Source organism: Heptranchias perlo, chromosome 16 (assembly GCF_035084215.1).
Source record: "Heptranchias perlo isolate sHepPer1 chromosome 16, sHepPer1.hap1, whole genome shotgun sequence".
NCBI lineage: Eukaryota > Metazoa > Chordata > Chondrichthyes > Hexanchiformes > Hexanchidae > Heptranchias > Heptranchias perlo.
Genome location: NC_090340.1, coordinates 13646392 through 13673105, shown reverse-complemented (window position 1 = coordinate 13673105; position 26714 = coordinate 13646392). Strand labels below are relative to the sequence as shown.

Genomic DNA, 26714 nt, shown 5'->3' with positions numbered 1-26714 from the left:
AGTGGGTGTCAGGATAACTGTATGACCTAGAAACAGGGTATTGCCTCCACAAATGAGTTCAGGGACAGGATGCTGGGCATGGTGTGAATACCATGGCACTGACCGCAGAAGGAACAGAAAGTGGTTACAATGCAGAGAAGCTGCCTACAGGAAAACGGACACGTGGAAATACAGCAAGGACTAAACCCCACCCAGATATATATAGAGAAGAATGTGTGACTGAAGTCCAAGTACAGTGTGAGGAAGTAGAGTCAATCAAAAGGGGAGATACCATCTGTGCCGTGTGAATAGTGGACGTGTGTGCTGGAGTTTGATTTAAAGTAAGCAGCATTGTCACTTGAAGTTTAGTGCTGGGTGTGTGAAATTTCCATTCACTTAAACAATGAAAGAAAAGCACCCAGCTGTGCGATTGTAGATTGTGTTCCAAGCTCGCGTTGTGTCTGTTTTGAGTTGTGTTAACACTAGGGTGAAGTGCTGGTGAGTACAGGTCTACCCCTCCCTATCTCTGTAACCTCCTCCAACATCCAACCCTCCGAGAACTCTGCGTTCCTCCAATTCTGGCCTCTTGCGCATCCCCGATTTTCATTGCTCATTGGTGACCGTGCCTTCAGCTGTCTAGGATCTAAGTTCTGGAATTCCCTTCCCACATCTCTCCCTCTCTCCTCCTTTAAGACCCTCCCTAAAACCTATCTCTTTGATCAAGCTTTTGGTCTCCTGTCCTAATATCTCCTTATGTGGCTCAGTGTCAAATTTTGTTTGATAATCGCTTGGAACATTTTACTGTTAAAGGCGCTTTATAAAGACAAGTTGATGTTGATGGAAGCAATTTGAGACGATAAATTAAAAATAGCGCACAACATTAGCTTAAGTATGATTTTATTTTCTCTTTCTATAGTATATTGAAACCTTTGTAAACAATTTTACAACACCAAGTTATAGTCCAACAAATTTATTTTAAATTCCACAAGCTTTCGGAGGCTTCCTCCTTCGTCAGGTGAACGGTGTGGAAAGGAGGAAGCCTCCGAAAGCTTGTGGATTTTAAAATAAATTTGTTGGACTATAACTTGGTGTTGTAAAATTGTTTACAATTGTCAACCCCAGTCCATCACCGGCATCTCCACATCATAGATTGAAACCAATACACTTAAGCAAATCTGGTGACAGCACTTGTACAGGAGAAGTTTCAGTACGCGTGCAGGGCTGAAACCTCTCCTGTAGAGGGCTGTTATGCTGTTTAACTGTAGACTAACTGGCCGTGTATTATACAGAGGGAGGTTTGTGCTGAACTCGGGACAAGATGCAGTAAGATCGTGCTACCAAGAGGAACCATGGAGACAGAAGCACCAGGTCTACCTGTAGAGGTAAGGGGATTTCATTGTGCTTTTATTTGGACTTGGCAGACAACTTTGTATTATCCATGCCTTTGTTACCTCTATGTGGAGATGCCTCCGAAAGCTTGTGATTTTCAAATAAAACAGTTGGACTATAACCTGGTGTTGTAAGATTCCTTACGTTTGTTACCTCTAGATTCGGCTATTCCAATGCTCTCCAGGCCTTGAATTCTCCGTAAACTTCAGCTCATCCAAAACTCTGCTGCCCTTATCCTAATTCGCACCAAGTCCTGTTCACCCATCACTCTTTTCCTCGGTGAATTACATTGGCTCCCAGTCCGGCAATGCCTCGATTTAAAAATTCTCGTCCTTGTTTTCAAATCTCTCCGTGGCCTGTGAAGCGTCTTAGGATGTTTTACTACGTTACAGGTGCTATGTAAATGCTAGTTGTGGTTGAGATGTTAAAATGGTTCATTAGTTTTTTTTACTGGAAACCTGTATTCTTATCAGTTTGATGAAGGGTTTTGATAGAGTAAATAAGGAGAAACTGTTTCCAGTGGCAGGAGGGCCGGTAACCAGAGGACACAGATTTAAGGTGATCGACAAAAGAACCAGAGGAGAGAAGAGGAGAATTTGTTTTTACGCAGCGAGTTGTTCTGATCTGGAATGCACTGCCTGAAAGGGTGGTGGAAGCAGATTCAATAGTAACTTTCAAAAGGGAATTGGATAAATAGTTGAAGAGGAAAAAAATTCCAGGGCTATGGGGAAAGAGCAGGGGAGTGGGACTAATTGGATAGCTTTTTCAAAGAGCCGGCACGGGCACGATGGGCCGAATGGCAGCCCCCAGTGCTGTAAGATTCTGTGATTGTATTTTAACTAAGGTACCTAGGTGAAGGGCCCAAGGCAGAATATCACTAGTGTTGAAAATCATTTTAAAAATTAGATAAATCACAAGTACTGTAGTGACTAGTGAGCCTAACCTCAGGCTTCTTGTTCCATTGATTGTATTCCTGCTCCTCCAGTACATTACTGTGGTGTACAGTTTATGCAAAACCCTTTGTTTTTTAAGCTTCGAGTTTAGACATGAGAAGTTTTGGTTTGGGCAGTAAATTATTCAGAATCTATGTAGGCTATTTTAAAAAGGAGGGACTGTTGCTCATGGCAATTCCTTTAATGAAGGGAAAAAGTTTCGAAGTGCTCAGTGTTACTTTCATGGTGATGGTATTTATGTGAGGTAAGTAATGTCTGTTTGTAAATTAAGGGAAAAGGTTTTCCCCACACCCTTGCACATCGCCCCCCACGGTGTTTTTGACCAACTTTTCCCTCTCCCCTGTCCGCCCCTCACCCCAATGGTTATTATTCATGCGTGAGCATAGATAGTGAATGCTGGTAGAAAGAAAGACTTGCATTTATATAGCGCCTTTCACAACCTCAGGACATCCCAAAGCGCTTTACAAGCAATGAAGTACGTTTGAAGTGTAGTCACTGTTGTAATGTAGGAAATGCGGCAGCCAATTTGCACACAGCAAGATCCCACAAACAGCAGTGTGATAATGGTCAGATAACCTGTTTTTCTGTGATGTTGGTTGAGGGATAAATATTGGCCAAACACACGGGAGAACTCCCCTGCTCTTCTTTGAAATAGTGTCATGGGATCTTTTACGTCCACCTGAGGGGGAAGAGGCGGCCTTGGTTTAACGTCTCATCCGAAAGACGGCACCTCTAACAGTGCAGCACTCCCACTGTACCGCACTGGAGTGTCAGCCTGGATTTTGTGCTCAAGTCTCTGGAGTGGGACCTGAACCCTCGACCTTTGGACTCAGAGGCGAGAGTGCTACCCACTGAGCCAAGGCTGGGCGGCTGCTGGGGATTCGGCAACCCTTGCACAATGCTGCACTTGCTCGATGTCCGTGAGTGCACTTCCACCAAGGGTGACTGGATGGAGATGCAGAGCAGGAACTCTGGTTGATTTTCCCTTCCTAAGCCAGGAACGTGCAGGGTTAGTGGCAGCACCCCAACTGCAGCTAACTCGGCACTGACCAGGAATCGAACCACAGACCTTCCTGGTCTGCAGCTCAAATATTCACCAGATAAACTCCCTGAACTGTCAGGAAATAGAACGATACCTGTTGATAGAACAGCATAAATAGAGCATGCATTAGGAAGTTCACGGAGATGGAATTATTATCCCATGTGTCCAGATAACTGGTGAGTGTGACAAAAAAAATGGATTTTGTCTGCGTTGAATTTTTAACTTTATATTAATAGAAATAGCATGTTGGGTTAGAACAGGTCACACAAGGTTAAGATCTGTCATGGCTACCTGGTTTCTGCACAATAAAGGCACTTTGCGTTACAGTCTGGCATGCAAAGGGGGTCAATTTAGATGCATTGCTCCTAAGCAGTACTTCATATCACCTTGTTGTTTGTGTTGTTCTGTTTCAGCTTGACACTTTGATTATAGACAGGCTTCCGTACTTCACTGGAGGTGGCAGATGCATTTGGGTGGACAACCATTCCAAGTAGTTGATAACCCATGACTGCTGATCTGATGTAGTTATCAGAGCTGTAGTTCATCCATTGCCTTTTATTTCAGTATATCGTCAAAGGATTTTGAATGTACATTGGGATGACGGTATGCCAAAAAAACAGCCAGTTTTCAGCTTCCTGGCCAGTAGAAAGGCACTGTGTTTAAGATTTCCAGCCAGTAGAAAGGCACTGTGTTTAAGATTTCCAGCCAGTAGAAAGGCACTGTGTTTAAGATTTCCAGCCAGTAGAAAGGCACTGTGTTTAAGATTTCCAGCCAGTAGAAAGGCACTGTGTTTAAGATTTCCAGCCAGTAGAAAGGCACTGTGTTTAAGATTTCCAGCCAGTAGAAAGGCACTGTGTTTAAGATTTCCAGCCAGTAGAAAGGCACTGTGTTTAAGATTTCCGGCCAGTAGAGAAGCTAGGCTAGTTTGAAACAGCAGCATGTTTCACAGTGGATGAAGTGAGTGTCTGTTTTAAAGTCTATGAACAAAGTGAAAGTGAGTGGCGCCTTTATCATTTTATGTACGGCGGGGAATAGTGTATGGTTCAGTGTCTTATACTGTTCATTTACCTGTTTTATTTAATTAAACTGTCTGTTGGTTTAGAGACAGATTCTCGGTCTGATGAAAGTGCCTATTCAGTTCTCTCAAAGACCATTGAATAAGCTGGTGGTCTGTGATACGTTCCAGTAGCTGGTGTACAGAGTAAGGGGTTTTTCTGGTGTTTCCTGAGTCTTGCTTGTGTTTACCTAGATACTGTGCAGAAAAAGGGACACTCCGGATTGTAGGAGCCTGAGGTCCACTTACAGTAGGGGGAGGGGGTGTTGGTTGTGGTCAGTGACGCCGAGCCCTTGAAAATATCTAGGGTAAAGATCCAAAAACACAACAGTGATGAAGTTGTGAGTGACTTAAGGTGAGCCTTAAAAATGGAGTGTAATGTGCCTCCTTGTGAGTGGCCACTGTTTATCATGTACTTTCCAAAACCTAAGAGCGAAGGTGTTTATATCTGGAGATGGGGGCTGTCTTGGATTGGTTCCATGGGAGCTGTGTGCAATATTGTGGGAGGGCCACCACCATCACCACCACCACCACCACCACCACCACCACCATTATTATCCCACCATCGCCGCCACCACCATCACCACTACCACCGCCACCATCACCACTACCACCGCCACCATCACCACTACCACCGCCACCACCACCGCCACCATCACCACCACCACTACCACCGCCACCATCACCACTACCACCGCCACCATCACCACTACCGCCACCGCCATCACCATGACCGCCACCACCATCACCACGACCGCCACCACCATCACCCTCCCCCACCATCATTATCCCACTACCACTACCACCGCCACCATCACCACTACCACCGCCACCATCACCACTACCACCGCCACCATCACCACTACCACCGCCACCATCACCACTACCACCGCCACCATCACCACTACCGCCACCGCCATCACCACGACCGCCACCACCATCACCCTCCCCCACCATCATTATCCCACTACCACTACCGCCACCGCCATCACCACTACCGCCACCGCCATCACCACTACCGCCACCGCCACCGCCATCACCACTACCGTCACCGCCATCACCACTACCGCCACCGCCATCACCACTACCGCCACCGCCATCACCATCATCATCACCACCACAGGGCAACGAGATGCCAGCCTCATCCATATCCTGGGAACAGATTTTATAAAATATAACCATGGTATTAAGGTAGTTTAATAGGGTTTCACTTTACAGTCCCCTGATGTGTTGGAAAGCTTTTCCCTTCTTCCCAAGCATTATTATGGCATAATGTTTTGGTGCTGCTGGCTTAACAGTGTATCAGAAAGAAACTCTGTTCTGGATGTAAAGTAAACAGTTCTGGGATTTCTCGTCTTTAATCTCATGACATGAGTCAAATTGATTTCTGTGGGAAAGGCTGTTTTTATTTTAGGCTAACAACTTGTGTTAGTTCAACCTTTGAAACAGCGTGTTTGATATAAAATGCCGCATTACGAGACCTGCAGCATGTGCCCCTCATCGACTTTCTTTCGTCAACTTTCACTCACCCCGCTCCCCTGAAGATGCTCTTTCTCGCTAGGCCATGGTTTGCCCAATTGGCTGTTTTTCACACACGAGTCCAGATGGAGAGTGTGAGCAGGCCTGTCATCACCCCCTAGAGGGATGCGTTTGGTGATGTCTTCAGCTGACGACCGCATCTGACCACCTTCCTGTGGAAGTAGGAGTGTCGCTGGACAGGGTAACCCCAGCTGTCTCTCACCTTCCTCATCATGGCGATCTCACTCCTCTGAGAATACAAATGATTCTGTCTGAAGTTGCTAACTTGATAAACCACAGACCAAATGAGATATAAATCAGGCATGGTAGAATCTGCTCTGTAACTGTGCATGTTCATCTTTTAGAAAGAGCTTTTGCAAAAAGTTTTGTTCTAAAAAAATTTACAGGGCTATGGGGAAAGAGCAGGGGAATGGGACTAATTTGACAGCTCGTTCAAAAAGCTGGCACAGGCACGGTGGGCGGAATGGCCTTTTCCTGTGCTGTACTAGCTCCTCCCTGTCCCAGCCAGTTGTCCACTCTGCTAAGGTGCGGGCTGGTGTTGGATTTTAGCTCCATGGGCCTCGGCAGCCCTTCACCAAATGGCCACACTTCACGTGTGAACGTACGTAAACTATCCCAAAGGCAAAGGAGCATCGCAGCTGAGTCCAGCTCTGTCTCCTCCTGACGTCCCCGTGCACTGAGACTTTCCAGTGGCGGATTGCTGGATTGCGACTGGGCGTGGGAACAGGTCGAGGACACCACAGGTGCAGGAGGTCTACCGTTGACCTTCTGCCTCCCCCAGCAAGGGAGAGGGGGGGGGGCAGTCGGGGCCCATGGCTCCCAATGGTCAGAACTGTGCAGTGACCTTCTGGACGCAGACCTGTCGTGGACCCCAGTTGAGGACAGGTTGGATTCTCCGTTTAGGTCCCATTGAAAAGGTTCATGTGAGGAATAACCACCCGAACTGCTGGTTACCGTGGAAATGTAACTCTGCAAGTGTCACCACATTCAGAGGTGGTGAGGAAAATTAATACCAACAAGGAGCGATATGGAGGGTATTTCTCACTGCTCACTGTTAGCAATGAGTGTGAAGCAGTTCCTGACATGTGCAGTAATGGAAAAAAATGCAGAGTGATTAGACTTCTGCAGGTTAATCTTCTATCTCTCTTGCACCTCAAGATTGTTCCCTGCACCCAACTGAGAATAAAAACACCTCTGTTCTGAAAGTGCTAACTTTCTAAACCACAAAACCAATGAGATATATCTCAGATTTTGTACTTATCTGCATAGCATTCACCCTTTACATAGATTTCTTGCAAAGCTGCTTTAAGAGTAAGGGAATCCGCATGAGAACTTTACCCATTGCCCAGAAGCTGAACCCTATGGACCAGCAAGGCTCTAAGTTCAATCCTGGGTCTGTGCTAAGTTAGCTGATCTCAGCCTTGTCGCGCTAGATATAGAACATAGAAAATAGGAGCAAGAGTAGGCCATTCGGCCCTTCGGGCCTGCTCCACCATTCAAAATGATCACGGCTGATCGTCTAACTCAGTACCCTGTTCCCTCTTTTTCCCCATATCCCTTGATCCCTTTAGCATTAAGAAATATATCTATTTCCTTCTTGAATACATTTAATGACTTGGCCTCCACTGTCTTCTGTGGTGGAGAATTCCACAGGTTCATCACCCTCTGAATGAAGAAATTTCTCCTCATCTCAGTTCTAAATGGCATACCCCGTATCCTGAGACTGTGACCCCTGGTTCTGGACTCCCCAGCCATCGGGAACATCCTCTCCGCATCTAGTCTGTCTAGTCATGTTAGAATTTTATATATTTCGATGAGATCACCTCTCATTATTCAAAACTCTAGTGAATATAGGCCTAGTCGACCTAATCTCTCCTCATACGTCAGTCCTGCCATCCCAGGAATCAGTCTGGTAAACCTTCGTTGCCCTCCCTCCATGGCAAGGATATCCTTCCTCAGATAAGGAGACCAAAAATGCACACAATACTCCAGATGTGGTCTCACCAAGGCCCTGTATAACTGCAGTAAGACATCCCTGTTCTGTACTCAAATCCTCTTGCAATGAAGGCCAACATACCATTCGCCTTCCTAACTGCTTGCTGCACCTGAATGCTTGCTTTCAGCGACTGATATACAAGGACACCCAGGTCTCGTTGCACCTCTCCTTTTCCCAATCTATCACCATTCAGATAATAATCTGCCTTTCTGTTTTTACAACCAAAGTGGATAACCTCACATTTATCCACGTTATACTGCATCTGCCATGTTCTTGCCCACTCACTCAACTTGTCTAAATCACATTGGAGTTTCTTTGCATCCCCCTCACAGCTCACATTCCACCCCAGCTTTGTATCGTCTGCAAACTTGGAAATGTTACATTCAGTTCCCTCATCCAAATCATTGATATTTGTGACTAGCTGGGGCCCAAGCACTGATCCCTGTGGTACCCCACTAGTCACTGCCTGCCACCCGGAAAAAGACCCGTTTATTCCTACTCTGTTTCCTGTCTGTCAACCAATTCTCAATCCATGCCAGTATATTCCCCCCCAATCCCATGTGCTTTAATTTTGCACACTAACTTCTTGTGTGGGACCTTATCAAAAGCCTTCTGAAAATCTAAGTACACCACATCCACTGGTTCTCCCCTATCTATTCTACAAGTTACATCCTCAAAAAACTCCAGTAGATTTGTTAAGCATGATTTCCCTTCCATAAACCCATGCTGACTTTGTCCAATCCCGTTAATGCCCTCCAAGTGTTCTGTTATCACATCTTTTATAATAGAATCTAGCATTTTCCCTACTACTGGTGTTAGGCTAACTGGTCTGTAATTCCCTGTTTTTTCTCTCCCTCCTTTTTTAAATAGTGGGGTTACATTTGCCACCCTCCAATCTGTAGGAACTGTTCCAGACTCTATAGACTTTTGGAAGATGATCACCAATGCATCCATTATTTCCAGGGCCACTTCCTTTAGTACTCTGGGATGTAGATTATCAGGCCCTGGGGATTTGTCAGCCTTTAGCCCCATTAATTTCCCTAGCACTTTTTTTACTAATACTGGTTTCCTTCAGTTCCTCCCTCTCACTAGACCCTTGGTTCCCTAACATTTCTGGCAGGTTATTTGTGTCCTCCTTTGTGAAGACAGAACCAAAGTATGTGTTTAATTGTTCTGCCATTTCTTTGTTCCCCATTATAATTTCCCCCATTTCTGACTGTAAGGGACCTACATTTGTCTTCACTAATCTTTTTCTCTTGACATATTTATAGAAGCTTTTACAGTCAGTTTTTATGTTCCCTGCTAGTTTACTCTCATACTCTATTTTTCCCCTCTTAATCAATCTCTTGGTCCTCCTTTGCTGAATTCTGAACTGCTCCCAATCCTCAGGCTTGCCACTTTTTCTGGCAATTTTATATGTCTCCTCTTTGGATCTAATACTATCCCTAATTTCTTTTGTAAGCCACAGTTGAGCTACCTTTCCTGTTTTATTTTTGCGCCAGACAGGAATGAATAATTGTTGTAATTCCTGCACACGTTCTTTAAATATTAGCCATTTCCTATCCACTGTCATCCCTTATAGTAAAGTTCCCTAATCTATGATAGCCAACTCGCACATCATATATCACGATTGGCCTCAGCATCTATGGATTGCGGAAGAGAAAATCAGACAAAGTTCCTGCTCCTAATCACTATCTGATCCCCTGGCTGGGATGTGCTTGTAGTGGAGCAGGAGAGCAATCCGAACCGAATCCCAATCAGCTCTAGTGGAGTAGAAGAGGAGCCAGAACCATAATACTTATAATTTTAAATCTGAGATCGATAGATTTTGCTAACCAACAGTATTAGGGATATGGAGTTAGGATACAGATCAGCCGTGATCTTGTTGAATGGCGGAACAGGCTCGAGGGGCTGAATGGTCTACTTCTGTTCCTATGTACCCCAATCAGTAGTGGAGTAGAAGAGGAACCAGTTCCTAAGTTCCCCAATCAGTGCTTGTAGAGGAGGAACCAGAACCGATTCCCCAATCAGTGCTTGTAGAGGAGGAACCAGAACCGATTCCCCAATCAGCGCTTGTAGAGGAGGAACCAGAACCGATTCCCCAATCAGTGCTTGTAGAGGAGGAACCAGAACCGATTCCCCAATCAGTGCTTGTAGAGGAGGAACCAGAACCGATTCCCCAATCAGTGCTTGTAGAGGAGGAACCAGAACCGATTCCCAATCAGCGCTTGTAGAGGAGGAACCAGAACCGATCCCCAATCAGTGCTTGTAGAGGAGGAACCAGAACCGATTCCCCAATCAGTGCTTGTAGAGGAGGAACCAGAACCGATTCCCCAATCAGTGCTTGTAGAGGAGGAACCAGAACCGATTCCCCAATCAGTGCTTGTAGAGGAGGAACCAGTTCCTAAGTTCCCCAATCAGTGCTTGTAGAGGAGGAACCAGAACCGATCCCCAATCAGTGCTTGGAGAGGAGGAACCAGAACCGATTCCCAATCAGTGCTTGTAGAGGAGGAACCAGTTCCTAAGTTCCCCAATCAGTGCTTGTAGAGGAGGAACCAGAACCGATTCCCAATCAGTGCTTGTAGAGGAGGAACCAGAACCGATTCCCCAATCAGTGCTTGTAGAGGAGGAACCAGAGCCGATCCCCCAATCAGTGCTTGTAGAGGAGGAACCAGAACCGATTCCCAATCAGTGCTTGTAGAGGAGGAACCAGAACCGATTCCCCAATCAGTGCTTGTAGAGGAGGAACCAGTTCCTAAGTTCCCCAATCAGTGCTTGTAGAGGAGGAACCAGAACCGATCCCCAATCAGTGCTTGTAGAGGAGGAACCAGAACCGATTCCCAATCAGTGCTTGGAGAGGAGGAACCAGAACCGATTCCCAATCAGTGCTTGTAGAGGAGGAACCAGTTCCTAAGTTCCCCAATCAGTGCTTGTAGAGGAGGAACCAGAACCGATTCCCAATCAGTGCTTGTAGAGGAGGAACCAGAACCGATTCCCCAATCAGTGCTTGTAGAGGAGGAACCAGAGCCGATCCCCCAATCAGTGCTTGTAGAGGAGGAACCAGAACCGATTCCCAATCAGTGCTTGTAGAGGAGGAACCAGAACCGATTCCCCAATCAGTGCTTGTAGAGGAGGAACCAGTTCCTAAGTTCCCCAATCAGTGCTTGTAGAGGAGGAACCAGAACCGATCCCCAATCAGTGCTTGTAGAGGAGGAACCAGAACCGATTCCCAATCAGTGCTTGGAGAGGAGGAACCAGAACCGATTCCCAATCAGTGCTTGTAGAGGAGGAACCAGTTCCTAAGTTCCCCAATCAGTGCTTGTAGAGGAGGAACCAGAACCGATTCCCAATCAGTGCTTGTAGAGGAGGAACCAGAACCGATTCCCCAATCAGTGCTTGTAGAGGAGGAACCAGAGCCGATCCCCCAATCAGTGCTTGTAGAGGAGGAACCAGAACCGATTCCCAATCAGTGCTTGTAGAGGAGGAACCAGAACCGATTCCCCAATCAGTGCTTGTAGAGGAGGAACCAGAGCCGATCCCCCAATCAGTGCTTGTAGAGGAGGAACCAGAACTGATCCCCAATCAGTGCTTGTAGAGGAGGAACCAGAACCGATTCCCCAATCAGTGCTCGTAGAGGAGGAACCAGAACCGATTCCCCAATCAGTGCTCGTAGAGGAGGAACCAGAACCGATTCCCCAATCAGTGCTTGTAGAGGAGGAACCAGAACTGATCCCCAATCAGTGCTTGTAGAGGAGGAACCAGAACCGATCCCCAATCAGCGCTTGTAGAGGAGGAACCAGAACCGATCCCCAATCAGTGCTTGTAGAGGAGGAACCAGTTCCTAAGTTCCCCAATCAGTGCTTGTAGAAGAGGAACCAGAACCGATCCCCCAATCAGTGCTTGTAGAGGAGGAACCAGAACCGATTCCCCAATCAGTGCTTGTAGAGGAGGAACCAGAACCGATTCCCAATCAGTGCTTGTAGAGGAGGAACCAGAACTGATCCCCAATCAGTGCTTGTAGAGGAGGAACCAGAACCGATCCCCAATCAGTGCTTGTAGAGGAGGAACCAGAACCGATTCCCCAATCAGTGCTTGTAGAGGAGGAACCAGAACCAATTCCCAATCAGTGCTTGTAGAGGAGGAACCAGAACCGATCCCCCAATCAGTGCTTGTAGAGGAGGAACCAGAACCGATTCCCAATCAGTGCTTGTAGAGGAGGAACCAGAACCGATCCCCCAATCAGTGCTTGTAGAGGAGGAACCAGAACCGATCCCCCAATCAGTGCTTGTAGAGGAGGAACCAGAACCGATTCCCCAATCAGTGCTTGTAGAGGAGGAACCAGAACCGATTCCCCAATCAGTGCTTGTAGAGGAGGAACCAGTTCCTAAGTTCCCCAATCAGTGCTTGTAGAGGAGGAACCAGTTCCTAAGTTCCCCAATCAGTGCTTGTAGAGGAGGAACCAGTTCCTAAGTTCCCCAATCAGTGCTTGTAGAGGAGGAACCAGAACCGATTCCCCAATCAGTGCTTGTAGAGGAGGAACCAGTTCCTAAGTTCCCCAATCAGTGCTTGTAGAGGAGGAACCAGTTCCTAAGTTCCCCAATCAGTGCTTGTAGAGGAGGAACCAGAACCGATTCCCCAATCAGTGCTTGTAGAGGAGGAACCAGAACCGATTCCCCAATCAGTGCTTGTAGAGGAGGAACCAGAACCGATTCCCAATCAGTGCTTGTAGAGGAGGAACCAGAACCGATTCCCCAATCAGTGCTTGTAGAGGAGGAACCAGAGCCGATTCCCAATCAGTGCTTGTAGAGGAGGAACCAGAACCGATTCCCAATCAGTGCTTGTAGAGGAGGAACCAGAACCGATTCCCAATCAGTGCTTGTAGAGGAGGAACCAGAACCGATTCCCAATCAGTGCTTGTAGAGGAGGAACCAGAACCGATTCCCCAATCAGTGCTTGGAGAGGAGGAACCAGAACCGATTCCCCAATCAGTGCTTGTCGAGGAGGATCCAGAACCGATTCCCCAATCAGTGCTTGTAGAGGAGGAACCAGAGCCGATTCCCAATCAGTGCTTGTAGAGGAGGAACCAGAACCGATTCCCAATCAGTGCTTGTAGAGGAGGAACCAGAGCCGATTCCCAATCAGTGCTTGTGGAGGAGGAACCAGAACCGATTCCCAATCAGTGCTTGTAGAGGAGGAACCAGAACCGATTCCCAATCAGTGCTTGTAGAGGAGGAACCAGAACCGATCCCCCAATCAGTGCTTGTAGAGGAGGAACCAGAACTGATCCCCAATCAGCGCTTGTAGAAGAGGAACCAGTTCCTAAGTTCCCCAATCAGTGCTTGTAGAGGAGGAACCAGAACCGATCCCCCAATCAGTGCTTGTAGAGGAGGAACCAGAACCGATTCCCAATCAGTGCTTGTAGAGGAGGAACCAGAACCGATCCCCCAATCAGTGCTTGTAGAGGAGGAACCAGAACTGATCACCAATCAGCGCTTGTAGAAGAGGAACCAGAACCGATTCCCCAATCAGTGCTCGTAGAGGAGGAACCAGTTCCTAAGTTCCCCAATCAGTGCTTGTAGAGGAGGAACCAGTTCCTAAGTTCCCCAATCAGTGCTTGTAGAGGAGGAACCAGAACCGATCCCCAATCAGTGCTTGTAGAGGAGGAACCAGAACTGATCCCCAATCAGTGCTTGTAGAGGAGGAACCAGAACCGATTCCCAATCAGTGCTTGTAGAGGAGGAACCAGTTCCTAAGTTCCCCAATCAGTGCTTGTAGAGGAGGAACCAGTTCCTAAGTTCCCCAATCAGTGCTTGTAGAGGAGGAACCAGAACCGATCCCCAATCAGTGCTTGTAGAGGAGGAACCAGAACCGATCCCCAATCAGTGCTTGTAGAGGAGGAACCAGAACCAATTCCCAATCAGTGCTTGTAGAGGAGGAACCAGAACCGATTCCCAATCAGTGCTTGTAGAGGAGGAACCAGAACCGATTCCCCAATCAGTGCTTGTAGAGGAGGAACCAGAACCGATTCCCAATCAGTGCTTGTAGAGGAGGAACCAGTTCCTAAGTTCCCCAATCAGTGCTTGTAGAGGAGGAACCAGTTCCTAAGTTCCCCAATCAGTGCTTGTAGAGGAGGAACCAGTTCCTAAGTTCCCCAATCAGTGCTTGTAGAGGAGGAACCAGTTCCTAAGTTCCCCAATCAGTGCTTGTAGAGGAGGAACCAGTTCCTAAGTTCCCCAATCAGTGCTTGTAGAGGAGGAACCAGTTCCTAAGTTCCCCAATCAGTGCTTGTAGAGGAGGAACCAGTTCCTAAGTTCCCCAATCAGTGCTTGTAGAGGAGGAACCAGTTCCTAAGTTCCCCAATCAGTGCTTGTAGAGGAGGAACCAGTTCCTAAGTTCCCCAATCAGTGCTTGTAGAGGAGGAACCAGAACCGATTCCCCAATCAGTGCTTGTAGAAGAGGAACCAGTTCCTAAGTTCCCCAATCAGTGCTTGTAGAGGAGGAACCCGAACCGATTCCCCAATCAGTGCTTGTAGAGGAGGAACCAGTTCCTAAGTTCCCCAATCAGTGCTTGTAGAGGAGGAACCAGTTCCTAAGTTCCCCAATCAGTGCTTGTAGAGGAGGAACCAGTTCCTAAGTTCCCCAATCAGTGCTTGGAGAGGAGGAACCAGAACCGATTCCCAATCAGTGCTTGTAGAGGAGGAACCAGAACCGATTCCCCAATCAGTGCTTGTAGAGGAGGAACCAGAACCGATTCCCCAATCAGTGCTTGTAGAGGAGGAACCAGAGCCGATTCCCAATCAGTGCTTGTAGAGGAGGAACCAGAACCGATTCCCAATCAGTGCTTGTAGAGGAGGAACCAGAACCGATTCCCAATCAGTGCTTGTAGAGGAGGAACCAGAACCGATTCCCAATCAGTGCTTGTAGAGGAGGAACCAGAACCGATTCCCAATCAGTGCTTGTAGAGGAGGAACCAGAACCGATCCCCCAATCAGTGCTTGTAGAGGAGGAACCAGAACCGATCCCCCAATCAGTGCTTGTAGAGGAGGAACCAGAACTGATCCCCAATCAGCGCTTGTAGAAGAGGAACCAGTTCCTAAGTTCCCCAATCAGTGCTTGTAGAGGAGGAACCAGTTCCTAAATTCCCCAATCAGTGCTTGTAGAGGAGGAACCAGAACCGATCCCCCAATCAGTGCTTGTAGAGGAGGAACCAGAACCGATCCCCCAATCAGTGCTTGTAGAGGAGGAACCAGAACTGATTCCCAATCAGTGCTTGTAGAGGAGGAACCAGAACCGATCCCCCAATCAGTGCTTGTAGAGGAGGAACCAGAACCGATTCCCAATCAGTGCTTGTAGAGGAGGAACCAGAACTGATCACCAATCAGCGCTTATAGAAGAGGAACCAGAACCGATTCCCCAATCAGTGCTCGTAGAGGAGGAACAAGTTCCTAAGTTCCCCAATCAGTGCTTGTAGAGGAGGAACCAGTTCCTAAGTTCCCCAATCAGTGCTTGTAGAGGAGGAACCAGAACCGATCCCCAATCAGTGCTTGTAGAGGAGGAACCAGAACTGATCCCCAATCAGTGCTTGTAGAGGAGGAACCAGAACCGATTCCCAATCAGTGCTTGTAGAGGAGGAACCAGTTCCTAAGTTCCCCAATCAGTGCTTGTAGAGGAGGAACCAGTTCCTAAGTTCCCCAATCAGTGCTTGTAGAAGAGGAACCAGAACCGATCCCCAATCAGTGCTTGTAGAGGAGGAACCAGAACCGATCCCCCAATCAGTGCTTGTAGAGGAGGAACCAGAACCGATTCCCAATCAGTGCTTGTAGAGGAGGAACCAGAACCGATTCCCCAATCAGTGCTTGTAGAGGAGGAACCAGAACCGATTCCCAATCAGTGCTTGTAGAGGAGGAACCAGAACCGATTCCCAATCAGTGCTTGTGGAGGAGGAACCAGAACCGATTCCCCAATCAGTGCTTGTAGAGGAGGAACCAGAACCGATTCCCAATCAGTGCTTGTAGAGGAGGAACCAGAACCGATTCCCAATCAGTGCTTGTAGAGGAGGAACCAGAACCGATTCCCCAATCAGTGCTTGTAGAGGAGGAACCAGAACCGATTCCCAATCAGTGCTTGTAGAGGAGGAACCAGAACCGATTCCCCAATCAGTGCTTGTAGAGGAGGAACCAGAACCGATTCCCAATCAGTGCTTGTAGAGGAGGAACCAGAACCGATTCCCAATCAGTGCTTGTAGAGGAGGAACCAGAACCGATTCCCCAATCAGTGCTTGTAGAAGAGGAACCAGAACCGATTCCCCAATCAGTGCTTGTAGAGGAGGAACCAGTTCCTAAGTTCCCCAATCAGTGCTTGTAGAGGAGGAACCAGAACTGATCCCCAATCAGTGCTTGTAGAGGAGGAACCAGAACCGATTCCCCAATCAGTGCTTGTAGAAGAGGAACCAGTTCCTAAGTTCCCCAATCAGTGCTTGTAGAGGAGGAACCAGAACCGATTCCCCAATCAGTGCTTGTAGAGGAGGAACCAGAACCGATTCCCAATCAGTGCTTGTAGAGGAGGAACCAGAACCGATTCCCCAATCAGTGCTTGTAGAGGAGGAACCAGTTCCTAAGTTCCCCAATCAGTGCTTGTAGAGGAGGAACCAGTTCCTAAGTTCCCCAATCAGTGCTTGTAGAGGAGGAACCAGAACCGATTCCCCAATCAGTGCTTGTAGAGGAGGAACCAGAACCGATTCCCCAATCAGTGCTTGTAGAGGAGGAACCAGAACCGATTCCCCAATCAGTGCTTGTCGAGGAGGAACCAGAACCGATTCCCAATCAGTGCTTGTAGAGGAGGAACCAGAACCGATCCCCCAATCAGTGCTTGTAGAGGAGGAACCAGAACCGATCCCCCAATCAGTGCTTGTAGAGGAGGAACCAGAACTGATCCCCAATCAGCGCTTGTAGAAGAGGAACCAGTTCCTGAGTTCCCCAATCAGTGCTTGTAGAGGAGGAACCAGTTCCTCAGTTCCCCAATCAGTGCTTGTAGAGGAGGAACCAGAACCGATCCCCCAATCAGTGCTTGTAGAGGAGGAACCAGAACCGATCCCCCAATCAGTGCTTGTAGAGGAGGAACCAGAACCAATCCCCCAATCAGTGCTTGTAGAGGAGGAACCAGAACCGATCCCCCAATCAGTGCTTGTAGAGGAGGAACCAGAACCGATCCCCCAATCAGTGCTTGTAGAGGAGGAACCAGAACTGATCACCAATCAGCGCTTGTAGAAGAGGAACCAGAACCGATTCCCCAATCAGTGCTCGTAGAGGAGGAACCAGTTCCTAAGTTCCCCAATCAGTGCTTGTAGAGGAGGAACCAGAACCGATTCCCCAATCAGTGCTTGTAGAGGAGGAACCAGAACCGATTCCCCAATCAGTGCTTGTAGAGGAGGAACCAGAACCGATTCCCAATCAGTGCTTGTAGAGGAGGAACCAGAACCGATTCCCCAATCAGTGCTTGTAGAGGAGGAACCAGAACCGATTCCCCAATCAGTGCTTGTAGAGGAGGAACCAGAACCGATTCCCCAATCAGTGCTTGTAGAGGAGGAACCAGAACCGATCCCCCAATCAGTGCTTGTAGAGGAGGAACCAGAACCGATCCCCCAATCAGTGCTTGTAGAGGAGGAACCAGAACCGATCCCCCAATCAGTGCTTGTAGAGGAGGAACCAGAACTGATCCCCCAATCAGTGCTTGTAGAGGAGGAACCAGAACCGATCCCCCAATCAGTGCTTGTAGAGGAGGAACCAGAACTGATCCCCAATCAGTGCTTGTAGAGGAGGAACCAGAACTGATCCCCAATCAGTGCTTGTAGAGGAGGAACCAGAACCGATTCCCAATCAGTGCTTGTAGAGGAGGAACCAGTTCCTAAGTTCCCCAATCAGTGCTTGTAGAGGAGGAACCAGAACCGATCCCCAATCAGTGCTTGTAGAGGAGGAACCAGAACCGATCCCCCAATCAGTGCTTGTAGAGGAGGAACCAGAACTGATCCCCAATCAGCGCTTGTAGAAGAGGAACCAGAACCGATCCCCCAATCAGTGCTTGTAGAGGAGGAACCAGTTCCTAAGTTCCCCAATCAGTGCTTGTCGAGGAGGAACCAGAACCGATTCCCAATCAGTGCTTGTAGAGGAGGAACCAGAACTGATTCCCCAATCAGCGCTTGTAGAGGAGGAACCAGAACCGATTCCCCAATCAGCGCTTGTAGAGGAGGAACCAGAACCGATCCCCAATCAGTGCTTGTAGAGGAGGAACCAGAACCGATCCCCCAATCAGTGCTTGTAGAGGAGGAACCAGAACTGATTCCCCAATCAGTGCTTGTGGAGGAGGAACCAGAACCGATTCCCCAATCAGTGCTTGTAGAGGAGGAACCAGTTCCTAAGTTCCCCAATCAGTGCTTGTAGAGGAGGAACCAGAACCGATCCCCCAATCAGTGCTTGTAGAGGAGGAACCAGAACCGATTCCCCAATCAGTGCTTGTAGAGGAGGAACCAGAACCGATTCCCCAATCAGCGCTTGTAGAAGAGGAACCAGAACCGATTCCCCAATCAGTGCTTGTAGAGGAGGAACCAGAACCAATCCCCCAATCAGTGCTTGTAGAGGAGGAACCAGAACTGATCCCCAATCAGCGCTTGTAGAAGAGGAACCAGTTCCTAAGTTCCCCAATCAGTGCTTGTCGAGGAGGAACCAGAACCGATTCCCAATCAGTGCTTGTAGAGGAGGAACCAGTTCCTAAGTTCCCCAATCAGTGCTTGTAGAGGAGGAACCAGTTCCTAAGTTCCCCAATCAGTGCTTGTAGAGGAGGAACTAGTTCCTAAGTTCCCCAATCAGTGCTTGTAGAGGAGGAACCAGTTCCTAAGTTCCCCAATCAGTGCTTGTAGAGGAGGAACCAGTTCCTAAGTTCCCCAATCAGTGCTTGTAGAGGAGGAACCAGTTCCTAAGTTCCCCAATCAGTGCTTGTAGAGGAGGAACCAGAACCGATTCCCCAATCAGTGCTTGTAGAGGAGGAACCAGAACCGATTCCCCAATCAGTGCTTGTAGAGGTGGAACCAGAACCGATTCCCCAATCAGTGCTTGTAGAGGAGGAACCAGAACCGATTCCCCAATCAGTGCTTGTAGAGGAGGAACCAGAACCGATTCCCCAATCAGTGCTTGTAGAGGAGGAACCAGTTCCTAAGTTCCCCAATCAGTGCTTGTAGAGGAGGAACCAGTTCCTAAGTTCCCCAATCAGTGCTTGTAGAGGAGGAACCAGAACTGATCCCCAATCAGTGCTCGTAGAGGAGGAACCAGAACCGATTCCCCAATCAGTGCTTGTAGTAATTCCACAGGTGTTGACAGCTCTCTGCTACCTCACATAAGCATCCGTTTTCCATGTGTGAGACTAGACAATGAGTGTTAGCAAGCTGTTCAACCAGGGGGAGAGTCACCGTGGAGCCTGTTCCTGTCCTCATCTATTGTCTGCAGGGGCGACTGGACTGCAATCAAAGGGCAGGAGGACTGATCAATTGTCGCGTACCTACTCCTGCCTGCTTTAGCTGATTTTGGTACTGGAACAGTTTAGCTCAGAGCAGACGAGCACTTGTTAAATGCAGTTAAACTAAACGACAGTCTCAGTGGGTGAGGTGAGGCCGCCATCTGAGCTGTACAAACTAGGATTGGATGGTGAGCTGGCTGATCTCAGCTGAGGTAGCAGAAAATGAGTTACAATTGGTCCCAGGATCCCTGGGCTGAGGAGGGGAAAAACTAACTGTGAGTTCCCGATCCTGATTCGTATCCATTAATTCCTGCTGTCCAGTAAAACGGGCACTGTTTCTGAGTATGTATTAGTGGCATAGACTGCTGTGTTGTGGATTGTCAGGTTGGTTCACTAAAGGTCTTGGGTTCAAGCTCCAGTCCAGGACCTAAGCACATAATCTAGGCTGACACCCCAGTCCACTACTGAATGTAGTATTGTTGGAGCTGTTGCCCTTTGAATGTGACGTTAAACCGAGTTCTTGTCTGCCGGTTTTTGCGTGGGGAGATATTGAAGACCCCACAATGCTATTCGGAGAAGAGCAGGGAGTTCTCCTGGTGACCTGGCTAACCATTCTCCCTCAGCCAACAGCACTAAAAACAGATGACCTCGTCATTCTACTCACTGGTGTCTGCGGGATCTTGCAGTTCCCCCGCTGCTGCATTTGCCTACAAAGCCACTGCATTTTAAAAAGAGAACGGAATTCACACTACCTGGAGCACTTTGATCTTTCTCATGATGCGCTGAGGTGCTGTATAAATGCGCGTATTTTCATTGTAACTGAGTGATTGCTTCAGTGTATCTTGGTACATTGTTGTGTGGATCTTCCTCAGTCTCAGTAAAATTCAAAATCCCAAAGAGTCACCATTCATATTGGTTGGGCAGCGGTTGCCTTTCCATTTAAGCAGCAGGAATGAATGGCTGGCATTAATATAGGTCACTGAAACCACATCTGAACATTGATCATTTATTTCCATTGTCTTGCCTACCTGCTCTATGAAGGGGAACGATAGAAAACAGGATGCTTTCAGCACTAATTCAACAAACCACAAATAAAAAGTCTAATGACCCAGATTCTGCACCACCTGAATGATGTCCCTTAGTAAACCCACTTGTTCCTGTATATCTGAAGCCCAGCATACTCCTGGGTGTAGAAGTCAGCCTTGAGTGGATGGTATTTTTCATAGATCACCACACGTAACGACTTCTAACTTGAATTTTATCAATTTTTCAAAGGTTGCAAATTTCAAAATTATCGTTCAAAAATTCTTAATATGCGCCTGAACCTCCCTTCTGTCCTCTCCCAATCCTGATATTGCATTTATTCAGTTTCTACATTTCACATATTCATAAATTCATTTGGCAAGTGCAGATAGGAAAATAATCCTTGTGACTGTCAGTGTGTAATTCAATATTAGGTCAGTGTTTACCTCAAGCTCCCTCTCCTGAACATACTGATGTGGTTGTTCCACACTGTGTGATTGGCATAATGCCCTGTTTAGTGGCCTACATGTCAGGGTGCAGATTGAGGCCAGTCTTCATTCGTGAGCCATGGCAGTAAATGGACAGGCAGGATCATTCAGGAGTGGGTAACCTGGTTGACTATTTTTTTCCCCCCTCCCTCCCCCAGCAATACCGAGGGAAATTGCAGTGCTCTTGCTGTGGCTCAGATTGAGGTCAGACTGAGAGCCGTACCTGGATCCTTCCTGGTCTGACTTGCTACACCAGACTGTGCATTACCCAGATAGCCCATTGGAGAGTTCATTAATATCTTTGCATTTATTCAACTTCTGAATTACACAGAGGTGTGCTTCCAGTAGTGCAGAATCTGGGTCAGTGGACTTAGTATTATTTGCAGTTTGCTGAATTAGCATATAAAGCGCCCTGTTTTTGTATCGTTCCCCTACATAGGCAAGACAGTGGAAATAAATGATCACTGTTCAGATGTGGGCAGCAGTCTAAGTCCAATCATCCACGATTGGTGAGTGGAATCCTAAAGGTTAACGTAAAGCCAAGTAAACAAGAACGTGGAGTCTATTCCACGGGGCGCGCTCGCCGCCTCCGCTCCCGCGGGGCGCGCTCGCCGCCTCCGCTCCCGCGGGGCGCGCTCGCCGCCTCCGCTCCCGCGGGGCGCGCTCGCCGCCTCCGCTCCCGCGGGGCGCGCTCGCCGCCTCCGCTCCCGCGGGGCGCGCTCGCCGCCTCCGCTCCGAGGGGCGCGCTCGCCGCCTCCGTTCCTCAACAAGCCAAAGACTTCGCTGCTGTTGGAAAACCATGGCTGTTTCAAGCTATCCTGATTTTTTTTTTGAGAAATCTAGGTGAAGGGCCAAGGCCCAGGCCCATAGTGCAGGGATGTGGGTGATGCTGGCAGTGCTGCATTTGTTGCCCATCCCTAGTTGTCTTGAGGATGAGTGGCTTGCTAGGTCCACTTCATAGGACATTAAGAGCCAATCACCTAGTAATCATATGTTGGCCAGTCCCAGTTCCCTTTCCAGTTGGGTTTTTACTGACAATCTGGCAGCTTCTATGGTCATTGTATTCACCATAAGCCATAGTGAGATTTGAACTCATGACCTCTGGGTTGCTAGTCCAGTATCATAACTACCAGACCCTAAGACTAAGAGTATTTGAGATAAATCAAGAAGTAGTGTTTGGGTGATGATGAGCCTGAGTTTGGACAGCTTGTACATTGTAGGAGGAAGAGAAGAGTGAGGGAGATGGGTGCCACAATTTTGAGGTCCTGGGAAAGAATAAGCTTGACATGGAGGTGGCATGATAAGTGTGGATTCAACATAGTGAGGCTGCAGGGAGGAGGCAGTGCATACAAGATGGTGTATTTAGACTGTAAGAGAAACAAGAGAGAAGCTCAGAGGGGAAATATCCATTGTAGTAACAAAATAGAGAAGAAAGATTGTGATGGAGAGATGTGACTCAAAATGAAGCATTGTTTGTGATGTATCCTATTTCCATTAGAGTATGTATGGGCTTAAAATTAGGTTCACTCTCAGAACATGCCACCTTATTTTGATGCACAAAGCCCCACAATATAGATGTTCTGTCTGCCCTGGTATCTGAGGCCAGGAACAAGCCATTCAATTCAAAGACGAACTTCTCGTCAATTGTCTCTGAAAATATGATTGATTGGCAGCTCTTTGAGTTTCAGATACATTTAAATTTCCTTTTCCCAGGTCAAATGTTGAAAAGTATTTCTCAGCCTGTCTTGTTCAAATTGGGTAGTCTGTCTGAAGGCCTAGGTAGAGAGACTCTGTGGAGCGTCAGCAACAAACTGCTGTGCAAAGGATAATATTCAGAGACCTTGAGCCAGGTCCAGTTCGCATTGCAGTTTAGGGCAGTTCTCTTGATGATTATTTTCTATCTTCCAAGTAGGGATAGTTAAGCCTTGTAACTCCTTAAATCTGCAGTATATTATTACTTCTGTTCACTTATCCATTTACCATCTTATAAATCTTAACTCTATAGCCTAAGCCATACTCCAGCAACAGTAGGAACACCAGTGAAGTGTTTATCCTGCTGCCGATCATATGAGGGCACGAGCTGTAACCAGTGGACCAAATGCAGTAACAAAGGTTTTCTATTTGATGCTTTGCTTGCTGCAGATTTCCCAGATGTTGGGCAGATCAAGGCACACACTGCAGCATGGGCATTAAGGCCTCGCCCCACGGGAATGGTCTGAGGTGCCGACCCTGGAAAATAAATGGAGTAAAAACCCAAAAATGCAACAATACCTCATAGTAAAATCTTGCAGAACAGAAGGAGGCCACTCGGCCCATCGTGCCTGTGCCAACTCTTTGAAAGAGCTATTCAATTAGTCACATGCCCCTGCTCTTTCCCCTTAGCCCTGCAAATGTTTCCGTTTTAAGTAGTATCAATAAAATAGACAAGAAAGCTTGCAGGCTGCTGGGGCAGGGAGAGAAGAATCATCTGTCAGCTGACCTTTCTTCTACACTACAGGAGATCCTTGAGTAAAGAGGCACCTCTTTGTGAAAAAGTTTCTTTTATTTTTCCAGTTTTCTCCCCTTTGCTCTTCTGAAGGCACTAACTTACGTTGAGAGACTGTTTGAGCACAGACAGCATCCCAGCCATTCTTCAGCTGTGAGCCTAGACAGCGAGTGTGAGCAGCCCTACTCTCCCCTATGAGCAGATCAGGGCTGGGCACGATCCTGCCCTCGCCAGGTATCCACACGGGCGTGCTTTCCAGAAGGGGATAGCGATCAAGAGTGGGAACCTGGGCTGCTTTTATTTTTTTCCATCTACGCCCCCCGTCCCCCCCCCCCCATCCCCAATCCAGGGGCTAATGTCGATCAGCTAACTCAGCACATACCGAGAATGGGACCCGGGACCTTCTGGTCTGTATGGTTTAGCTGCTATACAGAGTGGTGCATGTGTCCACTCAGCTGTCAGGGAACTTTTGTACGCAAATAGGTTTGCCACACGTACATAGTGAGCACACAAATTGCACGAGAATGTGCCGATCACGTTGGTTGGACACGGCACTGTGGTTGCGTGTTCTCCCTCTCCAAATAAAAACTGGTTCATCAAATGGTTTTTCCACTGAGGACAGAGCCCTTAAATCCCACTGCATCTTGGGGTTTCTATAATAGCTATAATCTCTACTGTTCTTCTGTTAACAGGTCATCCGCTACATCCTAAGCTTCCTGTCTACGTCTGACAGGAAGGAGGCGTCACTGGTGAACAGAGCCTGGTATGCTGCCACTCTGGACCGTAGTCTCCAGGTAACTTTTGAATAAAAAACATGCAGTTTGGGTTTCTGTATTGTACCCTCCTGAAGGCAGCGACAGTTCCATGGGCAGCAGCTGCCCACGGGTATCTTGCCCAAGTCACTGTGAGTGTTGGCGGCCTATTCAAGCACGAGGAGCCTCAGCCCGTCCTCACCCATTGTCCACATGTGTGCAGCTCCCAGGAATGGAGGAAGTAACTGGATGGGAGAGGGAAGGCACGGTCAAAGAGAAGGGCGTTCAGGAGGTGTTTGTACGCACGGAATCGAGGAGGGAATTCCAGAGGGCAGGTCTGAAAGAGTGGGCACATCAGTGGTGGAGCGGAGGGAGTGAGAACGAGGAGTAACCTGGTGTCAGGAGTAGAGGGACATACGGCTGGAGGAGATACTGAGATGAGGCTGGGTGAGGTGGGCTATGGAGCTTTTTTGAAAATGGAGATGAGAATTGTGAAATTAATTTGCTAAGGCACAGGGAGCCAGTGGAGGATGGGAGTGTGGGGCAAGAATGTGGGAGTGTGGGGCGGGGGCGGGCGTATGGGACTGCGTGGGGCGGGGGCGGGCATGCGGGTCTTTTTATTTAATTCATTCATGGGATGTGGGCGTCACTGACGAGGCCGGCATTTATTGCCCATCCCTAATTGCCCTTGAGAAGGTGGTGGTGAGCCGCCTTCTTGAACCGCTGCAGTCCGTGTGGTGAAGGTTCTCCCACAGTGCTGTTAGGAAGGGAGTTCCAGGATTTTGATACAGTGACGATGAAGGAACGGTGATATATTTCCAATTCGGGATGGTGTGTGACTTGGAAGGGAACGTGCAGGTGGTGTTGTTCCCATGTGCCTGCTGCTCTTGTCCTTCTAGGTGGTAGAGGTCGCGGATTTTGGAAGTGCTGTCAAAGAAGCCTTGGCGAGTTGCTGCAGTGCATCCTGTAGGTGCTTCACACTGCAGCCACGGTGTGCCTTTGGTTAAGGGAGTGAATATTTACAGCGGTGGATGGGGTGCCAAAAAAGCGGGCTGCTTTGTCCTGGATGGTGTCGAGCTCCTTGAGTGTTGTTGGAGCTGCACTCATCCAGGCAAGTGGAGAGTATTCCATCACACTCCTGACTTGTGCCTTGTAGATGGTGGAAAGGCTTTGGGGAAGGATGTGTGGGGCAAGGATGGGCGTGCGGGACCATGTGGGGCAAGGATGGGCGGGCGGGAGTGCGGGACGCGGGCGGGGCGCCGGCGGGAGTGCGGGACCGTGCGGTGCGCCGGCGGGAGTGCGTGGCCGTGCGGGGCGCGGGCGGGAGTGCGGGGCCGTGCGGGGCGCGGGCAGGAGTGCGGGGCCGTGCGGGGCGCGGGCGGGAGTGCGGGGCCGTGCGGGGCGCGGGAGGGAGTGCGGGGCCGTGCGGGGCGAAGTGCGCGGCGCGGGCGGGCCCGTGCGGGGCGGGAGTGCGGGTGCGGGGCCGTGCGGGGCGGGTGCGGGGCCGTGCGGGGCGGGTGCGGGGCGGGAGTGCGGGGCCGTGCGGGGCCGTGCGGGGCGGGAGTGCGGGGCCGTGCGGGGCCGTGCGGGGCGGGAGTGCGGGGCCGTGCGGGGCGGGAGTGCGGGGCCGTGCGGGGCGGGAGTGCGGGGCCGTGCGGGGCGGGAGTGCGGGGCCGTGCGGGGCGGGAGTGCGGGGCCGTGCGGGTGCGGGGCGGGTGCGGGGCGGGTGCGGGGCCGTGCGGGGCGGGTGCGGGGCGGGAGTGCGGGGCGGGAGTGCGGGGCCGTGCGGGGCGGGAGTGCGGGGCCGTGCGGGGCGGGAGTGCGGGGCCGTGCGGGGCGGGAGTGCGGGGCGGGAGTGCGGGGCGGGAGTGCGGGGCGGGAGTGCGGGGCGGGAGTGCGGGGCCGTGTTGGAACTCGACATTGACCAGGGTTTAAAACTGAAGCCTTCGATTTGTGTGGCTTCGAACTACACTGGACAATGCTGTTACTCTGGATGAGGGTATTGGGAGGTCTCCATCCAGGAACGTTTTGTGTTCAAAGTACTTTCAAGCCCTAATGCTGAGGATTAGCTGGGATCTCCCACTGGGTCCCAAGGTGCTTATCTTCCATTAATACTTAGTTACTGTCAGGCAAAACCATTCTTCACTGTATTCCCAAAGCGGTAATCTCTTGCATGTGTGGTCAGCAAATATTAATGCAAGTAGAGTGGGAATTAGAGTTAGTAGAATTACAGCCCTTTCCCAAACCTCGGCCCACAAAATTCACACAGGAGAAAACAGCAATAGGAAATGTGAGCCCAAACAGGACTGAGGTGCCAGGGATTGGAGTGCACCGATTGGGCACCCCTTATTTACAGAGCGTAGATGTTGTCCATTTCTAGCTGCTTGTGTCACTTTATTCTTTTAACAGGGGCTGTTGGTGTTCGAGAATTCTTTTTCTGAGGAAGGGGTCCATTTTATTGAACATATTCTCTGCTGATTTGAAGTGTGCTGTCTCCCATCTCTCTCAC

General features: G+C 49.0%; 1 protein-coding gene across 1 annotated transcript in view; it reads left to right on the top strand.

Moving 5' to 3' along the window:
* The window catches only part of fbxl9 (F-box and leucine rich repeat protein), a 43913-nt gene that overhangs the window by 347 nt on the left and 16852 nt on the right, over nucleotides 1-26714 (top strand). Inside the window, exons 1-3 of the mRNA XM_067997656.1 lie at nucleotides 1-320; nucleotides 1269-1361; nucleotides 24146-24247. The exon at nucleotides 1-320 is cut by the window's left edge and continues 347 nt beyond it. Coding sequence (XP_067853757.1) covers nucleotides 1329-1361; nucleotides 24146-24247 — 135 coding nt within the window. The 5' untranslated portion in view covers nucleotides 1-320; nucleotides 1269-1328. The remainder of the gene's footprint in view (nucleotides 321-1268; nucleotides 1362-24145; nucleotides 24248-26714) is intronic.